We start from the raw sequence: 21,318 nt of genomic DNA on the forward strand, positions 1-21,318 counted from the left end.
CAATGATCTGCTTATTAGAAATGTCAATGTAGTTTCAGCTACATTACAATTTTGTGGTGTTTACAGTTTGGGAATTATAAAGATGAAAGCAACAATTATTTAATGCTTACATGCTAAGGACACCTGAATGCAAAACACACAGTACCACTAGGTATTAACATGGAATTTACAAAGAAAAAAAAAAGACTGATCTATTAAACCTAAGTGTAAGGATGGACTTTATTAAAAAAAAATAATAATAAGTCTTTTGAGGACTACAAATTACAAAGTAAAAGCAGATTACTATGTAGAAATCTAGTGAATACATTTTGCCTGTGCATGAAAACTATGAAAGTTATTCATTTAACAACTTCACCCCATTCACAATGTTATCAGTTATAATGCTCTTAAGGTCACTAAACTTTTATTTCAAAGTATATTACATGTTCTTCCTTCAAGATGAAATTTTAAACACCAAATTCTTGGCTCATAAGAATGGCACCTTCCAAAGGGGTAATCTCCACTCAGTTTCTGGTGGCCTTAAACCACAGTATCTTTCACCAATTGAAAAATCTTCAAAATGTTCACTTTTAACACAGTCTTTCCACTGGAAAAAAAAAAGGGTAACTACAACCCCCCCACCATGAGTCCTAATGAGTACATACATAAATGGGTAGCAGCAAGAAAAGAAAGATAATTAAAAGGCAGCCATTAAAATAAACAGATCAACTGTATAGAATATTTGGCTCATGGCAATTAAAAAACAGCATCTGAGTTATGTTACTAGCCAGATGCTTGAGCAATTACAAGTGTGTTAAGAAAATGAAGCCAGTCCAGTATGACTAAGTGGGAATACAGAATTGTCACTGCACTAACTCTTTACAAATACTTTAAGCCAATAGGGAATGTAAATTACATTTAGATCAGATCAATTCAAACATGCTGAGCTCTAACATTTTCACCAGGTTTAGTACATCAATCATTTCCTTTACTCATAGATTTTACAAGTCTTTTTCTATCAATCTAAGTGTATTCTGAGCACAGAATATTTTAAACAATAAGACTTCTATAAGTTACACTTGAAAATGCCCGTATGAAAAGAATATCCATCTTTTGCCTAGAAAGATACAGACAAACTGAATGCAGGAAGTTTCCCAAACGGAAAAAGCTCCACATTTTTCTTCCCACCACCTCTGCCACATAAGATCTCTCAAACTTGAGAAGTTTGCTTTTCATGGCTTCACTAAGGATGTAAACCAACAGCAAACAACCGAGCTTAAGGACATCTAGGGTTAAAACTGCAAGAAAATGTTAACATGCAACAATCCAAATACTCATGAATCACGTCAATGAATTCAATTATCAGATATGAAATTTTCATTGATGAGTAGGGCTCTGGGCAGAACAAATTATCACACAAATCATTGCTTTTTGAGACTTTGGATACTTTTACAGTTTAATTTGCAAACAGAATTTTTATAACAAATTATTAACCAAATCATACTGAAAACTGTTTATATAGAAAACCCAGGGAATAAAGTGAACTGTTCATTGTGGAAGGCCTTAAATTACATTATTACAGTAGAAAATACAGGAGGTAGAAGATAACTGAAAAGACTAATGCAACATTAGATTCAAATCTATAGCTCCTGTAGCTACTTAAAACATGGTTTTAGAAACTAAACCCAACATTTCTAGTAACCATAGAAACAATTAAAAATAAAATTTGCCATGAAAGCCCTTATATCATGCTTGATATAGGGAGGTAGGAAGATGTAAGAACCAGGACACATGAGACATGACATTTTATCTACAACTCCTGTTCGCTTTACTGAGGGTGTGGTTTTCAAAATTCAGTCACCTTCTTCAGCTTCAGACTCAGATTCTAAAAGAGGGGAAAATGCAGTCAAGCTCTATGTATCGAAGCAAAAGTTTCCATTTGTGATTCTGAATTCCTTATGAAACCATAAGAAATTTTATTAATATCCTTAGATTAAGAAAACTTTTAGATGAGGAGGATATCTGAAGTATTCACTTACAAATCCCAAAATTCATAAATATTAATTATTCTCAAAAATTTCAATTTTCTTCCAAAGAATGTATAGGATTATGGCTGAGCCATCAAAATACTGTACAAAGTCGAGTTTTTCTCACCTGCCTTAAAACAAATGATTATTTGCAGGTCTGTCAAACACTAGTACAAATGGTGGCTCAGGAGAGAAGGAAGCATGTGTGACCACAAACTTCGTGACGACTGTGCACTATGACATTTTAAAATGCATGGCTAAGCTTTACCAAACAAGCTGCACCAAGGAAAGACTCACCTTCTTCAGCATTTTTGAGCCATTCTACAAACTTCTTCATTTGCTCAAGGAAGACACTTTTTCCCTTTGCAACATGTGCATCTTTATACCACTTCAGAATGGGCTCTTCACTCAGGACTTCCGCTATAAAGAATCATCAACCAGTACATTAGGGCGGGTTCTAATATTTTTTTCTGCCTCAGGCAGAATTAGAACCACCTAAATAAAACATCTGAGAAGTAAGATCCCAAGAAAAAGCTAAGTAAAAAGTACCTGTATTGTTTGCAAGATGAATCTGCATTCAAAACACCAATTTAACAATCTCAAGAAAAATCGTAAAGATAAAGCAAAGGGGCTGGTGTTGTGATACAGCGCTTTTAAAGGAGCAAGAAGTCTGCATCAGAAGCAGAGCTGGGACAAGAACCCAGGCACCCTGCTTGACAAGGGATACAGGCATCCCATGCAGCATCTTAATAGCTGTGCCAAATGTTTGCCAAAGAACTATGGTTTTGTTTAAAAAAAAAAAAAAAAAAAAAAAAAAAGTGTAAAAGTACCTATATGAGAATCTAAGCGAGGGAAGTAGGGAAAAACACTTTTAAGAACCCTTACCACAAACTGATAATCACCGAAGCATGGGGCACTCCCAACTTTCTTACAAAGTGCTGGGGTTCAAGGCAGATTCCTATTCTGCGTGGCAGAGCACAGGCACTACAAAATCACTGATGATAACTAGGGAACAGTACTCACGCTTAGGCATATCACCCATACTCACTGAGCTCAAGGGCGGTCTGAGTGCAGAATTTCAGAACGTGTTATCACTGACCAAAGCAAATTAAGTAACTAAAATGGGCTCTAAGCCAGCAGAGGTTGTGCCTTTACTAGCCACTTCAGACTAGGTTTCTGAAACTGGGACCACAGAAAAGGAGTAACTGAAACAGGGGTTTACAGAAGCGCTTTGAATCGGTCCTGAAGGACGAGTGAAGTCGGCACTGAGGTCCAGTGCAGAGAAGCTTGGCTTCACGAAGGCTGCGGCCCAGGGCTCTGCAAAGTGTATCTGAGGAAGGAACCTGGGGATTCTGAGGTGGACAGAGCACAGGAGGCAAAGCTTGGGGCTGTATCATGGAAGCTTTAGATTCTACCTTGTCAATACTAGGGCACTAAAAGCACCCAATATTAGAGACAACTCTGTCTGGTGACTAGAGCTGAAGAACTCCAGGGTGCTGCTGTTCAGCTAGAAATCCATTTTAATGACTGAGTAATGACAGATTTTTTTAATAAAATACACTCACAAAATTTAAATTACCTTTATAAAAAAGCACCACTATTTTCTGGAAGGCTTTCATGAAATGAATGTTGTCATAGCAGTACTCCTGAATCTTCAGTAACAGAGTCAGCTCAGACTGACCTTGAGTAGTAAAGGCAGCAAGTAGAGGGCTGTATTGCTTTTAAAGGGAAGGCAGAAAACAGTCAGTTATTCATTACAAGGACCGTCCTTCGCAAAATTCCTACCATGCATCAAGTTACAGGCTTCAGTTACTTTTGAGTATGTTGGTAATAACCTGCAAACCAAGGAAGGTCCTAATCAGACTTTAAAGTGCTTTCATCCATACTTAGTATGTTACTTCTCTACTTACTGGTGGATCATTCCCAAGAGCCATGGACTCTAGAGAAGCAGAGACTGTTCACACTTACTCCCACTGGCAAGCACAACAGCTTGTTGGGGAAGGAACGCCTTACTACCTTCAAGTGCTTGATGGCTTGCTCCGCTACAAGCTCCTCTTTTTTGTTCCACTCCACAGTGCTCATTACACTTGACCAGACTATTCCAATGACAACTGGTTCCGGGATGTTGTTTTTTTTCATCTCTTCCTTGACGTACAAAATGATCTGAAAACAAATCAAAATTAATAACCAGTCAGTTTTGATACACAGATGCTTCACACATCAAATTTAGGCCTTTTATAAAAGCATAAAAACAGAGGCCGGCAATGTGGCATAGCAGGTAAAGCCACCACCTGCAGTGCCAGCAACTCATAGGGGCACCGGATTAAGTCCCAGCTGTTCCACTTCCAATCCAGCTCTCTGCTACGGCCTGGGAAAGCAGAAGATGGCCCAAGTACTTGGGCTCCTGCACCCACATGGGAGATGGGCAGGAAGAAGCTCCTGGCTCCTCACTTCAGATTGGTGCGGTTCTGGCCATTGTGTCCATCTGGGGAGTAAACCAGTGGATAGAAGCCCTCTCTTTCTTTCTCTGCCTGTGACTCTCCCTTTCAAATAAAATTTAAAAAAAAAAAAAAAAAAAGGCATAAAAACGGGTTGGCGCTGTGGCACAGCAGGTTAAAGCCCCGACATCCCATATGGGCACTGGTTCAAGTCCTGGCTGCTCCACTTCTGATCCAGCTCCCTGTGAATACACCTGAGAAAGCAGAAGATGGCCCAAGTCCTTGGGCCCTTGCACGTGTGTGGGAAACCCAGAAGAAGCTGCTGGCTCCTGGCTTCAGATAAGCTTAGCTCCAGCTGTTGTGGCCATTTGAGAAGTGAGCCAGTGGATGAAAGGCCTCTCTATCTCTACCTCTCTTTTATTTTCCCCAAAGATTTATTTATTTATTTGAAAATCAGAGTTACACAGAGAGAGAAGGAGAGGCAGAGAGAGAAAGTTCTTCCATCCGTTGTTGCATTCCCCAATTGGTCGCAACGGCTGGAGCCAAGCTGATCCAAAGCCAGGAGCTTCTTCCAGGTCACCCACATGGGTGCAGGGGCCCAATACTTGGACCATTTTCTACTGCTTTCCCAGGCCATGGCAGAGAGTTGGATCAGAAGTGGAGCAGCTGGAACTTGAACCAGCACCCATATGCAATACTGGCACTGCAGGCGGTGGCTTTACCTGCTACGCCACAGCACTGGCCCCTGTAACTCTTTCAAATAAATAAATAAATAATAATTATAATAATAAAGCATAAAAACACCTTTCTGAGGACCAGCTTTGTGGTACAGTGGGTTAAGTTGTCACCTGTGATGGCACCAGCTCATAAATTGGTTTGAATCTTGCCTGCTCTTCCAGTCCAGATCACTGCTAATGTACCTGGGAAAGCAGCAGAGGATGGCCTAAGTGCTTAGGTCCCTGCCACCTATAGGGGGAGGCCTGGAAAAAGTTCCAGGCTCCTGGCTTCAGCCTGGCCCAACCCAAATCACTATTGCCATTTGGGGAATGAACCAGTGGATACAAGATCTCTTTTTCACTCTTTTTTTAAAATAAGTAAAAGAATCTTAAAAAAAAAAACAAAAAAACTCAAAAAAAAAAAAAAATCAATACCATCTCTGTGCAACTGGTGTATAGTCGACTATATGGTGTATCACATATAACTAGAGAGCATGTATAACTAGAAGAGGCCTTGAGTCCCAACATCATTTTACACACAGCAGACTAGCAAGGAAGGGCCAGACATGGAAAGATGAGGTCTGTCCACTGGTTTACACTCCACAAAATCCCCAAGTGCTAGCATTTCTAGGCTTTGTAAGGCACTGATTAAGCATACAAAAAGGAAGGCAAAATCTCATTGTAACATTCAGCAACTATGACTTCAGATTACGCTGGTGAAATATTTTAAAGATCCTCTCATTAGTGAAAATTTCTAGGCCAGAAACCTAACCATTAAAAGATGTTTTAAACACAGCAGCTTACATCCTTAAATGGATCACCACGAGACATCTGTTCTTGAAGTTCTTTCTGGAGCTCTTTACGAGCTCCTATGGTTTGCTGATTCCGAACGTATTCTGAAAGTTCTTTCAGGCCTGCCTCAGTAAAATACTTCGTGAAGTGTTCAACGCTTTGCTTATTGGCAGGAAAGAGTTCCTGAAAGGAAAACTTAACATGGTTAAATGGTCTCTATATAGATGAAGAAACACAGTCTTTCTTTTCATGGATCAAAAACGAAGACCTTCTCTCACTAGACTCTCTTAAGCGTTAGCAGGAACAAGAAGAAAAATGTTACAAACCATCAGTCTGTTGTCCATGCTGACTTTCCGAAGACTTGCAGCTACTGCATTGATATCTTTTTCATTTATCCATGATTTAAAGAGCTTTACAGCAAAAGCTGCTGAAACCCCTATAAAAGAAGAGCTTAGTTAACAGAAAGTACTTTCCTGGCCCTCAATGACAGTATACCCTCTTTTTCAACCACATTACTCACTTTCTCCCTAAATTGAACAATGAACTTTCCTATGTACTGTTTACTGTTTCACTCCAACTTCCCTTTCTACCACCACTTGCTTGCTGTATGCTTCTGCCCAAGTGGTTTCTAATGGGTAAAAGTTCCTACACTTGACAGCGCTGTTGTGAGAATTAAAGGCACCTTAAATACTTGGTGCTCCAAGTAGTTAGGAAAAAATAAAAGTTAGCTGTAAAAACAAATAAAAACTTACTATGTAGAATAACTCAACTATTGAACCACAATAGGGAACTGATTTTCCTTTCTAGCTTGACATTTTTTTCTAATGTCATCTTCTCCATTAAGACTTATTTCCGTATCTTCCAATTGGCATAAATCTCTTTCTGGGTTTTCACAGCATTGATTTCCTTTTTACGTTCATGAAATATAATCACTCACCTAAACTTTGGCTGTATGTTGTCTGCCTAAAGAAAGCTATTAAGCCTGGAACGCTAAAGGTTTACATTTAATGTCTACTGAATAGGGATGAATCTATTAAATTGGAGGATAAACTATCACCAAAGTCCCACATATTAACAGTATACTATGGCCTTTACATCAGCTCACTGTTCATGCTGCTATGTGCCCCACCCTCAGGTGACTAAAGACCATCCTTTACTAAAGGTTCATTACCTTCTTTAACCAAATTCTCATTGTAAAGGCTATTAAGAATGGATGCATTAAGTGTCCCATTAGCCAGAAGAACACCAGTCAACATAGCCAGCTTGTTCCTCTCCGACTCTGAAAAACCCTTTAAGAAAAGCAGCAGCTGCAAAAGTAAATAGTTAAGAGTTTAAAAAAAATTGCATTACATTAAGAGAAGCAGTAGGGTGTACTATATAAGTTAAAAGGATGGGCTCTGGAGCCTAACCATCCAAGTTTACATCTTAGTTATCATACTCATTAGCTGAGTGATCTTGGGCATGAGACACAGAAGTTAGGTATCAGTCTCCTCAATCATACAATATGGATAATAAAATTCATCTCAGAGTTTTCCTGAACATTAAATTAGCTAATAATTAGATCAGAATCTAGTATTTCATATAGGCTACTACTAGCTTTATTACATTTTCTGTACATCTACATACAAAATTTCTAAGACAGGGACTCAAATACCAAGCAGGCTGTTTTACTTAATATCTTAACTCTAATCCTTTACCAAATTTCACTTTGATTTTAAGCCTGCTGCAATCTGTTTGGACAGAAATAAGAAACTGTTCAGCAACTTAGAAATGTTTTAGTAATCTAAATGATACACCCACAAACTATATTTCAATCAGTCTACTTAAATATCTAAAATGATCTCAAGTCTATGGTAGAATTAGGATTTAATATTCCCTCTTCTGATCCATACTACGTTTTCATACCTTTTTAACTTCATCTTCAAAACCTTTCTCCAGGTATTTGTAGCGCCTGATTAACTTGTTAAATACCTATGAGAAACATTAACTGGATTTACTATCATTCATGTAGAAGTCAATCCCTAAAAGAACTAGGTCAGAAACAATGAGAACCTCCCATTCAGGACTTCTAAAACATTCCATTGAATATAAAAGCTTATAAGCTGTTTAAACTAGCTTGTGAAGTTTGTCAACTTCCAAACTCTACAAAATACCAATACTATTAGCACTTTAATACTAGCCACTTTTCAATAGGTTTACATTGCTGTGTATTAAATGAGGACTAACTGTACCCAAATACAAGTCATTTAGCCATTTGTAGGACATGAACAGAATAAAACTGTAACACTTCCTATTGACATTTTCAGGTTAGAAACATTTTAATTCTTTGCTTATAATAAAACAAACATAACCACGTAGGAAGCTTCAAGAGAGATCATGATTAATAAGCTAACTTGCCTATAACTCATTTATCTTTAAAACAGTTGTACACATGATTCAACCAGGGAGCTCACAATAGGGAACTAGTTTATCTTGCTGGGGTGACATTTTTTTGAAAGACTACTTCTAGACAAACAGGAAAAGGAGAAATCAATTGAATCTTTTCCTGTTTTGTTCTCCTTAATGCTTCTAAGGTTTCTATCTATCAGAGTGTACCAAGAACAGCATCCCTTAAAAGTTAAATTCCTTCAGGCCAGCACTATGGAGTAGCAGGTAAAGCTGCCGCCTTCAGTGCTGGCATCCCACATGGGCACTGGTTTGAGTTCCGGCTGCTCCATTTCCAATCCAGCTCTGCTGTGGCCTGGGAAAGTAACAGAAGATGGCCCAACTGCTTGGGCCACTGCACCCTCATGGGAGACCCAGAAGAAGCTCCTGGCTTCGGATAGGCCCAGCTCCTGCTGTTGCAGCCATTTGGGGAGTGAACCAGCAGATGCAAGATTTCTTAAAGGCAGAATGTTCCTTAACAATTAGTCAGATGGATAGTAGCTAAGTGAGAATAATTAAGTTTCATTCACCTGAGCAAATGCTTGCATGGTCTCTAGATCTTCTTGAGCTGCGAACACGCAGACATCTGTACGCATCATGTCATCTGCCAGTGTACCACCTGGGGCTAAGGTATATTTTACAACAAATTTGCAGTAACAGATTTAAAATTAACAATCATTTCAATCTCACTTTCTATAAGGATTTCCATTATGAAATAACATGACACAACATTCAAGATGAATTGAACGCAATCAATTTGTCAGTAGGAACACAGCTGACTGGCTCATTGTGTACGAATGCACTGAAACAATCAATACAGGAAAAAATAAAACCACCTAGCTTAGCAGTCCAAAGAAACTGAATTAGCTACTCAACAGAGCCAAACCTGTCAAGTGGAGACGTTTAGGGCTGGGTTTGATTACTTTCCACACAAAAAAAGACCCTTCAAGGGGGCCAGCGTTGTGGTACACCTGGTTAGGCCACCACCAGATGCTGGCATCCCGTGTGACCATGGATTCAAATCCTGGCTGCTCCACTTCAATCCAGCTCCCTCCTAATGTGCCTGCAAAACCAGTGGAAGATGGCCCAAGTACCTGCACCCCTGCACCTTCATGGGAGACAGAGTTGGAGTTCCAGGCTCCTGGCCCAGCCCTGGTGATTGTGGCCATTTAGAGAGTGAATCAGCGGCTAGAGGATCTCTTTCCCTCTCTCTTCCCCACCCTCCTTCCCTAACTCTGCCTTTCAAATAAATAAATCTTTTGAAAATAAATAAAATAACCCTTCAAGCTTTTAAGAGGCTGTGCTACAAAAACCCACAAGTAGAGACCTTATATTTTAAAAAATGGGATGAGATGGAGTCTGTGGAAGTAAAAAGTAGGATTGTGTTAAATGGTTGAAGTTGGGTAACAGATCAGATGTTTATTACACTATTCTCTCTTTAGGGTATGCTTGAAAATCCTTATCACATAGCTTTCTCTCTTTTTTTAAAAAAAGGCTTCTTGATCGCATTATTATTTCTTACTACAAACTGGTAATACAATGAAAGTACTCATTTTTCTACACATTAGAAGGTATGAATTTTAAGTTCCTGGTTCTGCCACTGAGCAATTACTTGACTCCATATCATTTAAGTAGGAATAAAACCGGAATTGATGCCATCACAGCATGGTTTTAAAGTTCAATGAGGCACTGCTCTGAAAACTTCTGACATACTTAAATGTTACATTCTCTTTTCTGTTGTTATTTTATTTATTTCATTTTTTAAAGCTTTACTTATTTATTTGAATGGCCGTTACAAAGAGAGAGGGAGAGACAGAGATCTTCCCATCACTGGTTCATTCACCAAATGGCAGCACAGGCCAGGGCTGGACCAGGTCAAAGCCAGGAACTTCATTTGCATCTCCCACACCAGTGTTGAGGACCCAAGAACTTGGGTCATCTTCCACTGCTTTCCCAAGTGCATTAGCAGGGAAAAATGAAGCAGCAAGGACTCAAACCAGGGCCCATATGGGATGCCAGTACCACAGGCATCCACAGGCATCAGTTTAACTTGCTATATCGCAGCACCAGCCCCTTCTATTAAGTTTTTTAAAGACCAATGTGTATCTTGCATCACAGTGCATCTCAGTTTGGACCTGCCTCCTGTAGCTAGCGGCTACTGTATTAAACAGTGCAGAACTAGAGCTTTCAAATATATAAAAGTGTTTACAGGACTGAACAAAGTTTATCCATTAACTGGCAGTCTGTAAGCACAGGTCAGGAAAAAAAATCCCTAGTTGGGGATATTACCGGAACTTTGGTTTCAGAGAAGTTATGGTTCAGACTTCAAACAGGTTCAGACAGAGCAAGGCAATCGGACACTATGACTCCAGAAGAAAACATAGCCAAGCCCATGGGGGTAAAAACAAAACACTGGGGCCAGTGTTGTCACATGGCAGATTTAGCCACTGCTTGCAATGCGGACATCCCATGTCAGAGAACTGGTTCGAGTCCTCGCTGCTCTGTTTCCAATCCAGATCCCTGCTAATGGGCCAAGGAAAGCAGTGGAAGATGGCCTGAGTACTTAGGTCCCTGCAACCTACATGGGAGACCCAGGGATCCAAGCTCCTGGCTTTAGCCTGTCCCAACTCCAGCTATTTGTAGCCACTCCAGGAAATAATCAATGGATGGAAGATTCCTTTCTCTGTCTCTGTCATTCTGCCTTTCAAATAAATAAAATCTTAAAAAACAAAAACACAGCATAACTAAAACCCATCCCATTTTGGGAGGTTTACAAAAATTTACCATATTTTACCAAAATATAGTTACCATAATAATAATTTACCAAAATAATTACCATAATCTCCATACATTACACTTCTCTAAATTATTAAACCCACAAAACAGACACTTACCCAACATTCCACCGGCCACCAGAATGTCGAAGAGTGTTTCTGCATATCGGCGGTAATCAAGTTTTGCTCCAGAGGCATCAAGAAATTTCGCTACTGCTTCCAAATCAGTACCAGTTTCAGTTAAGCCTTGAATAATACAGTCTTGAAATTGAGTAGGGTCAAACCTCTCTTTTTCATCTAGGGGGAGGGGGAAGCAAAACCATTTATTAGTTTAAAAAAGGCTTATCAAAATGCCATGAGATCATCACCTAATGAAGTGTAACTACAGAGTAAGTTAACCACATTCATTACAATTTCATGTAATTTGATAGTTACAAAAAAGGCAAACACAAGACCTGCAACAAGCAAACGCACGGAGAGATAGAAGAATGAACACACATCCTCCACAAACGCAAGGCAGGACGTCCCAGTCACAAGAATCACGTGGCTTTTCTATTACTTCTGCAAACAAATCTCACAAGTGAGCTACTAGTGTTTTATGGTCCTCTGCGTCAAGGCAATTTCTACCTGGAATGTCCCCTCTTTCCAACCATCCTTTTAAACCTTAAATTTTATTCCTCTGAAATTTTGCCCAAACACTGGAGTTCCTGGTTCTTTTCTTTAAAATGCCTGTTAACATTTTTTTTTTTTTTCACTTAACCACTCAGCTGGTATTGGGAAAGTACATTTACTGAGCACTCAATACAGGAAATAAACTGTGCTGGGGTTTTGCTTTAATCCTATCAACAGCCTTGTTACTCTTTATTCCCATTATTGGGAAAGGAAACTGAGTCACAGAAATTAGGTAATTGAAAAATGGTACTGTGTTGTAGCTCTCACAGCAGAAATCCTTATGACCACTTAACAGTCTGAATTTGATCAACCAGCCTCATTCTCCTTGCCTGAATTCCCCTACTGTGCAATGTGGATGAGAACAGTATCTTCTATCAGAAAGTCATTGTGAATGTCAAAATATAGAGAGAATAGAAAGTACTCAGACTCAGAACACTGTTTTGGGCATACTTAGCCTTCACTGAATAGCTTCCTCACCTAGGTGAGATGACACCTTAATTTTCACACAGCACTAGGATAACAAACCCTCTCTGGCCACCAGTTTCCTGACTTTAGCACTGAAGGTTGTGTGTCTGAGAAACACCCTCAGTCTTAGGAAAACAGGGATGGTTATTCACCCCAGCCAGGAGGCCAGGTCTGGATCCTAATCAGAAACCAGGGAAGTCACATCTCTCCCTGGCGGTAACAATAGCAACAGTGTTATCTGTTGCTACTATTTATCCAGGGTGATACCAGTGATCCACAAACTCAGAGGATCCAGACTTTCTCCCACTGCTGCCAAACTGCTCTAGTTTACTACTCCTGTTCCTTCAGAAAACTTACTGGCTAAATCTAAATGAATCTGCAAAGACTAAAACCGAATCAGACCAAAACAAAGGTCAGACTCCATATTATGTATGTCAAAGCACCTGCCACTCAGATTTATTATCAGTAGCTGACCTAGTTCTCTATTTCCTCAAAAATTCCTGCAAAGTAAGGTTATGTGCTTACAAACAATAACTTGTTTTGGAAAAATACTATGGTTAATACAAAATATTTCTGAGACCACATACATTTGGCTTTGTCTCACCAGAATGCCGCCCAACAGAATTCAATATTAACTTACACATCCACTAACACAGAAAGTAGTTAAAATATAATTCTAATACTTTTCCTTATAAATCTGTGACAAACATTTAATTTCAAAGACAGTGCCATACGTGTTCCATAATTACTTTCCATGGATAAAGCCTGATTTATGTCCCACAAATCTTCACAAAATTTGCGGTATTAGTGACCATGTGAGGAGCTCTCCTTTTTTAAATTAACTATTTTGCTCAAGCAAAAGTTTGTTTAAACTGTTAGCTAGTGAAAGAAAACATAGATGTTTTTAAAATGTATTTTATCTTCACACTAAAAATGACATTCACTAACCTGCTTAAAGATACACTGATATAAACACTCGATGCCTGGGAAAACAGTACAAATATGAACATTATGAGTATATCTGAAATGGCAATTAGTTAGAAATTGAAGTTCCTTCCTGGTATTTCTCTTGAGATGGTAGTGCTATGCCAACTGCCTGTCACAGGAACACAAAATATGGGGTGAGGGTTCAGTCCAGCAGTGAAGACACTGCTTGGGATACCGACCTTCCGCACGTCGGGTCCCAGACCCAGTTCTCTGGTTCCAGCTTCCTATTAATGTACACCCAAGGAAGAAGCAGGTAAGGCTAAAATGGCTGAGTCCCTGTCACTTACATGGGAGACCTGGACTGAATTACCAGGTCCTGACTTGGGGATGTTGTGGGCATTTGGGGAGTGAAGCAGCAAACAGGAAGTTGGTTGATCTCTGTCTCTGTCTTTGGAATTTTAAAGAAAGACAGAAGAGATATTCTGGAAGTCTGAAGACAGATATTAAAGTGAAATATTTGGGGCCAGTGCGCGGCACCGCAGGGTAGGTTGCCACCTGGGACACCAAGCACCCCCTAGCAGCTGCTTGGTTTCTGATCCAGCTTCCTGCTAATGCATCTGCTCAGGCGGTAGAGGATGGCCCAGGTACACTGGGCCCCTGACACCCACTTGGGAGATCAGGACTGAGTTCCTGGATCCTGCATTTGGCTTGGCCTGGCCCAGACCGAGCTGTTACCACCATCTGGGTAGTGAACCAGAGGATGGAAGGATCTAGCTCTCTCTCACTGTCCCTCTACCATTCAAATAAACAAACCTTTAAGATAAACATAAATACTTGCCTCTTTTCCTGGTTTTAAAACGCTGGCCTGATAGCGTTGGCTTTTGCTGCTTTTGATTATTCATAAAAGACACCCTAGAGAAAGAGAAACATGACCTTAAAAGTATCAATGCCGTAACATTCATTTACAAAGTATCAAACCTCACTCAGTCCGCTCACGCACAAACTGAACAACACACCTCCAGCTTGCCAATGCAGCTACTCCAAGCAGAGAATGACCTTCGCTTGAATTAAATGTAACCTCAAAAATCTGCTACCTGGAAGCCTTTTAAATAAGCGCTGTGAACTACAACCTTAGATGACCTTACGGTGCCAGAGTAGTGACACACACCCATCATAAACACACAACTGACTGCTTCAGCTCCTCCACGTTCCTCTCTCAATCTGCCTGTATCTTCCACTACTTCTACGCACTGCACACCGCCCTGGTCAGGAGGTAGCCGAAACGCGTTTGCCGATTCTAAGAGTGTCCGATGCGGAGTCTTCTCCCTTGGGAGGCCTGGTTACCAGCAGCAGTATCCTACCCCACAGTCGGTGCCTGCGACTGCAGCGCCCCTGGCACCACTCGGGCCTGCAGAACTCAGGTAGGCAGCTCCAGCTTCCTCTGCTCCAGGCCCTGCAGCCCAAGCCTCCTCCCCGGGCACGTGTCTCGCAACCCACACCCTCCCCGCGCCTCCCGCCCGAGCGAACAACAACCCGCCCCTCGTTCGGGCCCCTCTCCCTCGGCCACAGCGGGCGCCGTGGGTCCCTCCGGGCCCATCTCCACTGACCCCGTCGCCTGTGGTGGCGGCCGCCGCAAGGAGCGGACCACAGGCGCCGAGGCGCTCCGCGCCGGGGCCCCCGCCGCCCCGTACATCCGCCCGCCCTCCAGCGAAAGCAGCGGCGGAGGAGGCGGCCGCAGCGGTGGTGGCGGCTCCTCCGCCCCGCCCGCCGGAACCCCCCACGCGTACATCACCCAACAGAGGCCGCGGCCGCTTTGTTACCCAGGCCGGGCCGGGCCCGGACGGCCCGCCTCGGCCACTGCCTTCGCCTGCGGCGCCGCGGCGCGCACCCAGCTCCCCTTCCCGACCCGGCGCCGCCGCCTCTCGGCCTCCCCTGCTCAAGTGGCTCTCCCAGCGCTCGAATCCAGGCCCCGGAGCCGGCCCTGCCTCCTGCGGCGACCCCGGCTCGGGTCCCTCCAGGACAAGCCGCGCCGGGCCTGCCGCCTCCTTCGCCCCCTGCCCGGCGACGACGGGCCGGCAATCTCTGCCGGGACGAACGGCGCGCCGTGCCTCACCGAATTTAAGGCGAAGAGAAAAGAGCCAGAAATCCCCGATGTGGCGGCAACTGCGGCGGTGTCTCCTCTGTGACCGGAACTAACGCGAGGAGGAGGAGGAGGGAAGAGGTGCCGCCCCCGCCCGGCGCTCTGCTATCGCGAGATTTCTGCCCCTTGCACCACCTCGCGCCCCTCCCTGATCGGCCCGCCACCTCCGCCCTTCCCATTCCCAGGAGCTTGGGGTGGGAGAGGAGGCAGTGGGATGGAGGACGGGTTCCCAGGCTGCTTTATTCCCTCGCGGGGTTTCAGGGAGCGTGGACAGCTGTCCCACACCAGCCTGTGTTTCCTCTGCCGCAGCCTCACGCGGCCCCTCTGTCCACGGAGCCGGTGGAAAAGGGAGGCCGCCCCCGCCTGTCTCGAACTTGGGCACGTCCTCCCCGCGTCCCAGCCCAGCCGCCCCGGCCCCTCCGCCGGAAGTCGGTGCTCAGGGGGCCTGGGGGCGCTGGGACTCTGCGTGGGCCGAGGCCGGGGGCGGGCCCAGTGGCTCGGCTCGGCCGCAGGAAGCCACACCTCGCTTCCAGCCCGGCCGGGGTTGGCGGAAGTGGCTCGGGCTAAGTCCCAAGCGAGCGAGACGCAGCTCTGCGGTTGCTGGCTGGGTGGGGTCGTGCGCTGCCCCTCTTAGGAGTGGGGAAGGCGCAGGCTGTAGGTTCGGAGGGAAACTCGGCGGCTGCCACGCCGCAGCCCTGTTTGTCGTTGTCTCCCCAATGAGGTGGCTGTGGGGACCTGGAGAGCGTCAGAATCCCCTGGAGGGGGGGGGGGGTCTGTCGAAGCAGCTTGCTGGGCTCCACCTGCAGAGTTGCAGATTCTGCAGGTCTGGTGTGGGAGCCACGAAAATGCCTTTCTGATGAGATCTCTGCGATGCTGATGTGCACGCTGCTGGTCTAGGGGCCACGCTTTGAAAAGCTCTCAACTGGAAGTGCTGTCCACAAACAGCTAGGGGACAGTCAGATGGGACGGTTCCTGGAGACGTTACAAAACTCAGTACAGAGACATTCAGCGTCTCCAGGAGCCGGCCTCTTGCTCTTCTTCGTTGTACCTTAGTTGTTTGCTTCTCTCCATCTGCTAGCTCACTCACCTTCCAATGAAACTCAAAAACAAGGCTTAATCCCTAAAATCACCTTCCCGGAATGCTGCTTCTCTTATCAAACATTTTGGTGAATAGTCGACTCCAATCAGCTTCCTTTCATTAACCATCTGACCGCTGTCCCTCCACCTGAAATAATTAACAGACCCAACGATTCTTTTCAGTCCTCACTTTCCTTACCCCTTCTGGGCTTTTAGAGTGCTTCCCAGATACTTCGAAATTTGGTCCAACTATCCCGGCTGCCTGAAAAGGCCTTGCTTGTCTGATGACTCCTGTATACTCTCACCTTTTATTCTTTTTCCTCGGTAAGGAAAGCCTTGTAGGTTCTCGGGGACTTAACATTCACTCCATTTAAAAGCGTTCCAAACCCATCTACTGAATCGTTAAACAAACATTTGCTGAGCCCGGCTTCTGTGCCCCTCCAAGTGGAGGGAACAGAGTTGGAAGGTCTTGGGGCTGGGGAGTGCCTGCTCTGTTGGAGGACCTGTGGAGCGTGGTGGGAGATGGCAGAGCTGTGGGGGGCAGGGGAAGTAGCAGGAGTCAGAGCTCGAGGCCTCCAACCCAGTCCTTTCCCCCAAATCCCCAGTCCCCACGATCTGGACACTGGCATCTCCCTTGGGCTGCCGAATGTACAACCTTCAGTGCTACAGATTACTCTTCCTCCAAAACTATTTCACCTCTGAAGTTCTGTTCAAGTTACCATGTTGCACTAACAAAAATGAGTTATTTTTATGCAGTAAATATATGTTAGACACTTTGCTAAGTATTTCATATATTAACCTTATGCAATCCTCAAAAACACTCTATAATCTAGACAATATTATTAGCCCAATTTTATAGATGGGGAAACTGAGGCACAGAGGTCAAGTAACTTGCTCAAAGTCAAAGAATTCAGTTGGAACCCAAGGAGTCTGGCTCCACCACTGGATTGTATCACCTCTCCACCAGGATCTTATTTTTGTATCTATTCAACACACATTTCTTGAGTTACAGACCAGTAGAGATACAAAGGTAACAAATTGTGATGGTTACCTTTTTAATTTTCACTGGATTAAGGAATATCTAGAAACAAGTTATTTGGGGTATGTCTGTGAGGGTGTTTCCAAATGAGATTAGCCTATTGCATCTGAGTGGGCCAGCTGGGAAGATGGAACCCCAGCATGGGTGGGTGGGCACCATCAACTAACCGACTGGGGATCAGGAGAGGCCAAATTCGGAGGGCAAATTAATAGCTTGCTCTGCGAGCTGGGACATGCTCCACCCGTGCCTTGAACCTCGATTGCTGACCTTTAGACTCCCAGGACTTGCATCAGTGGCTCCCTTGCTGACATTCAGGCTTTCAGCCTGGAGCTGAGAGTTTGACCATTGGCGTCCCTAGTTCGGAGGCTGACTTGGACTGAGCCATGCTCCTGGACTGGACATCCCAGGGTCTCCAGCCTACAGACAGTCTGTCGTGAGACTTGGCAGCTGCTGTACTCCCATGAGCTAATTACCCTAATAAATCCCCCTTTGTAGACCTGTAATTATATCCTATCTACTCCACACTGCAGAGATACCTAACACACAGACCTGTGCTCTCACAAGCTTATCTTCTATATTTGCCACATTCCTCAACTCTGGTATCACTTTTGGTATCATCCTGATTTAGGCTTTTCTTACCCCAAACTAAATGAGACTTTTTGCAGTAACTTCCTGATTTCACTATCACTTTCTTCACACTTGCAGATCAATCCTCCCAAGTACAGCCAGAATCCCTTCTCTTTACTGTCTAAATGCCTTTTTTTTTTTAATGCCTTGGTTTGTATTTGAGGCCACCCAGAGACAGTTCTGACCAATATTTTATAATGCTACATTGGGAATTTTATTTCCATATGATGTGAGGATGTGTAGCAACTAGTTTTTGACAAAAAACTATTAAAGTTAACAAGATATTTTCTTTAAAAATTAAAGCAGAATAAATTTATCCATACCACAAGATAATTCCATCATTGCATATGTATTATTTTGTTTTTATTTTTATTTAAAAGGCAGAGACAAAAGGAGAGAAACAGACTAGCAGAGATCTTCCATTTGGGTTCACTCCCCAAATACCTGTGATAACCAGGGCTGGATCAGGCTGAAACCTGGAGCCCGAAACTCCATCTGTGTCTTCCACGTGAATGTCAGGGACCCAAGTACTTGAGCCATTCCCCTGCTGTCTCCCAGGGTGCACATTAGCAGGAAGGTGCATAAGAAGCAGAGGAACCAGAACTCGAACAAGGCACTCTTATATGGAAGCTGGCATCCCAATGGCATCTTTCCCCCCCAACCCCAAATGGCATCTTTTTTTAAGAATTGCGATGTTTATTTGAAATGCAGAGTTACTGGGGGTTGGGGGTTGCAGGTAGGAGAGACACAGAGCTTTCATCAGCTGGTGTGCTCCCCAGATGGCTGCTGGGGGTGGAACTAAGGCTGGGCTAGGCCAAAGCTGGGAGCCAGGAGCTTCATCCAGGTCTCCCGCGTGGGTGGCAGGTATCCCAAGAACTTGAGCCATCTTCTGCTCCTTTGTTGTTGTTGTTGTTCAGATTACTCAGATGCTTTTATTTTTATTCGGCTATAAGCAAACAGCAGAATTAATACAGCATGAAGTAGCTCCAGACGAGCCTTCCTTGCACCAATGAAGAGTGAGCAACTGAACAGGCCCAGACTTAAGGATTCCTGACACCCTGTCACCTGTGGCCACTTCTCTGCTAGATGCCATGGCTGACTACAGCGAGGCCTCCTTCCTAACTTTGTTTTCCTGTAATGTAGAGGTACCAGAGGAGGCACTGACACCTGTGAGGCCATCTGAGATGTCCCCTGTTGGGGCTCGCCCGAGACTCAAGCTCTGGCTGTCTCAGGAGGTGCAGGTGGACACAATTCTGGACTCAGGATCACAAAAGGCAGAGGCAGAGACAGAGACATTTTTCTCTAGTGTTTTGACACTTTGCTCTACTCCTCTAGGCTTGATCATTTTCCCTGCACTTTTTTTTCTTCTTTAAATTCTGGGTTGCTAACTTCCTATTAACTATTTGGTGACTCCATTACAGTACCAACATATCCCTCATAACGGAGTTCAAACTTGACCAAAACAGAAAGTGGGACATGTGACTGATCCAGAGTCATGAAGAACAGGCAGCAGAAACTCACTTGACACCACTGGCTGCCTGCTCAGGCATGAACAGGGGTGGGGAAGAGGAGAATTTGCATACATTACAGACCTCGAGTGGCCAGCGCCGGGCATGTCTCTGAGTTTTGCTCTGCTTCTCAGACAGCTGCTCATACAGCTTGAACACAGAGTAGTCATCCCACTCAGCCTGATAACACGAGCTGGCCACTGGCTGATATATTGCCTGAAGGATGCCACCTTGAATTTACCCTGGTGGACTCCAGATTGGTTGCTGTGAATGGGCGCATCTCATTACAGTGGACTGTCCTGCTCGTAAACAAGCCAGATGTAGTGATGGAGGCCTGTGCCCTTGGGAAGCCCAGAGCCCAGGTAATCAGACAGGACTGTGCCACTGCTGAGGTGCCACCTTTTGTGTTGACCACCAGCAAGTGGTGCCACTCCCTGTATTTGAGGTTCTTCCTGCTGGGAGCATCAGGGTTTGTCAGGACCAAGGTGTAGAGTTTATCTGGATCGAGACCATCCCATGCAATGCTGGTGGGCCAATTCTTAACCTGGGTGGACGTCAACACTTGGCCCAGCTCATCTACCACCAAGCTGCTGTAGGTGACCTGCCCTGGGTGCTGTGGCCGCTCCTCCACTTCCTGCAGACCCAAGGGCCTGGACCACTTGCTGAGGTCCACCTACATGGTGGGGCAGAGCGGGTCAGTCAGCTGGGAAAGTGACAGGAGGCCAGGCGCCAACCCGCAGCTCAAGGATCCAAACCATCTGCAAACTGAGGCGGAGGCAGCTTCCTTCTGGTTTCTCAGGAGCATTAGCAGGGAGCTGGATGGGAAGTGGAGCAGCCTGGACTGGAACCAGTGCCCATATAGGATGAGTGCATTGCAGGCAGTGGCTTAACATGCTGGGCTGCTGTGCCATGATACCTGCTCCTAAATGGCATCTTTTTTGTTTTTAAAGATTTATTTATTTATTTGAAAGTCAGAGTAATACAGACAGAGAAGAGGCAGAGAGAGAGAGAGAGAGAGAGAGAGAGAGAGAGAGATCCTCCCTCCAATGGTTAACTCCCTAATCGGCTGCAACGGCCGGGGCTGCACCGATCCGAAGCCAGGAGTCAGGAGCTTCTTCCGGGTCTCCCACGTGGGTGCAGGGGCCCAAGGATCTGGGCCATCTTCTACTGCTTTCCCAGGCCATAGCAGAGAGCTGGATAGGAAGAGGAGCAGCCGGGTCTTGAACCAGCACCCATATGGGATGCCAGCACTTCAGGCCAGGGTGTTAACCCGCTGCACCACAGCACCAGCCCCCTAAATGGCATCTTAACTGCTGCACCTCAATGCCTCCCCCACCACACACAAACTGTATGTATTCTAGGACCTGCAGTTACTAGGACATATTCATGGCCGGCATTCCAGGTATACCCATGGGAGTTGGCATGGTGGGCTAGTACAGGAAATATCTGTATACTCTATCATGCTAGAAAAGGGTTTTAAAGATTTATTCATTTGAATATCAGAATGTAGAGGGAGGGAGGGAAGGGGAGAGAGAATCTTTCATCTGCTGTTTCACTCCCCAAATGGCCACAACAGACAGGGTAGGGCCAGGCCAAAGCTTCAGAACTCCATCAGGGTCTCCCAGTTTGGTGGCAGGGTCCCAAATACTTCAGCCATCCTTTGCTGCTTTCAGAGGCGTGTTAGCAGGGCCCTATATGGAAAGCAGAGTAGCC

At 44.4% G+C, this 21,318-nt stretch overlaps 1 protein-coding gene across 2 annotated transcripts; it reads right to left on the reverse strand.

Annotated features, from left to right (window-relative positions):
• Positions 1 to 201: 201 nt before the first annotated feature.
• BZW1 (basic leucine zipper and W2 domains 1) lies at positions 202 to 15,756 on the reverse strand. Of its 2 annotated transcripts, none has more exons than XM_002712577.5 (12): positions 15,328 to 15,756; positions 14,053 to 14,126; positions 11,271 to 11,447; positions 8,907 to 9,001; positions 7,858 to 7,923; positions 7,124 to 7,259; positions 6,279 to 6,388; positions 5,965 to 6,135; positions 4,023 to 4,169; positions 3,586 to 3,724; positions 2,304 to 2,426; positions 202 to 1,864 (listed from the first exon to the last, which is right to left on the reverse strand). In XM_002712577.5, the coding sequence occupies exons 2-12, from the start codon at positions 14,114 to 14,116 to the stop codon at positions 1,833 to 1,835; spliced, it is 1,260 nt and encodes a 419-aa protein (XP_002712623.1). In that variant the 5' UTR covers positions 14,117 to 14,126; positions 15,328 to 15,756; the 3' UTR covers positions 202 to 1,832. The 2 variants fall into 2 exon arrangements, with proteins under 2 accessions (XP_002712623.1, XP_002712622.2); XM_002712576.5 differs by lacking the exon at positions 15,328 to 15,756 and adding an exon at positions 14,822 to 14,975.
• Positions 15,757 to 21,318: the final 5,562 nt, after the last annotated feature.

Source organism: Oryctolagus cuniculus, chromosome 3 (assembly GCF_964237555.1).
Source record: "Oryctolagus cuniculus chromosome 3, mOryCun1.1, whole genome shotgun sequence".
Lineage (NCBI taxonomy): Eukaryota > Metazoa > Chordata > Mammalia > Lagomorpha > Leporidae > Oryctolagus > Oryctolagus cuniculus.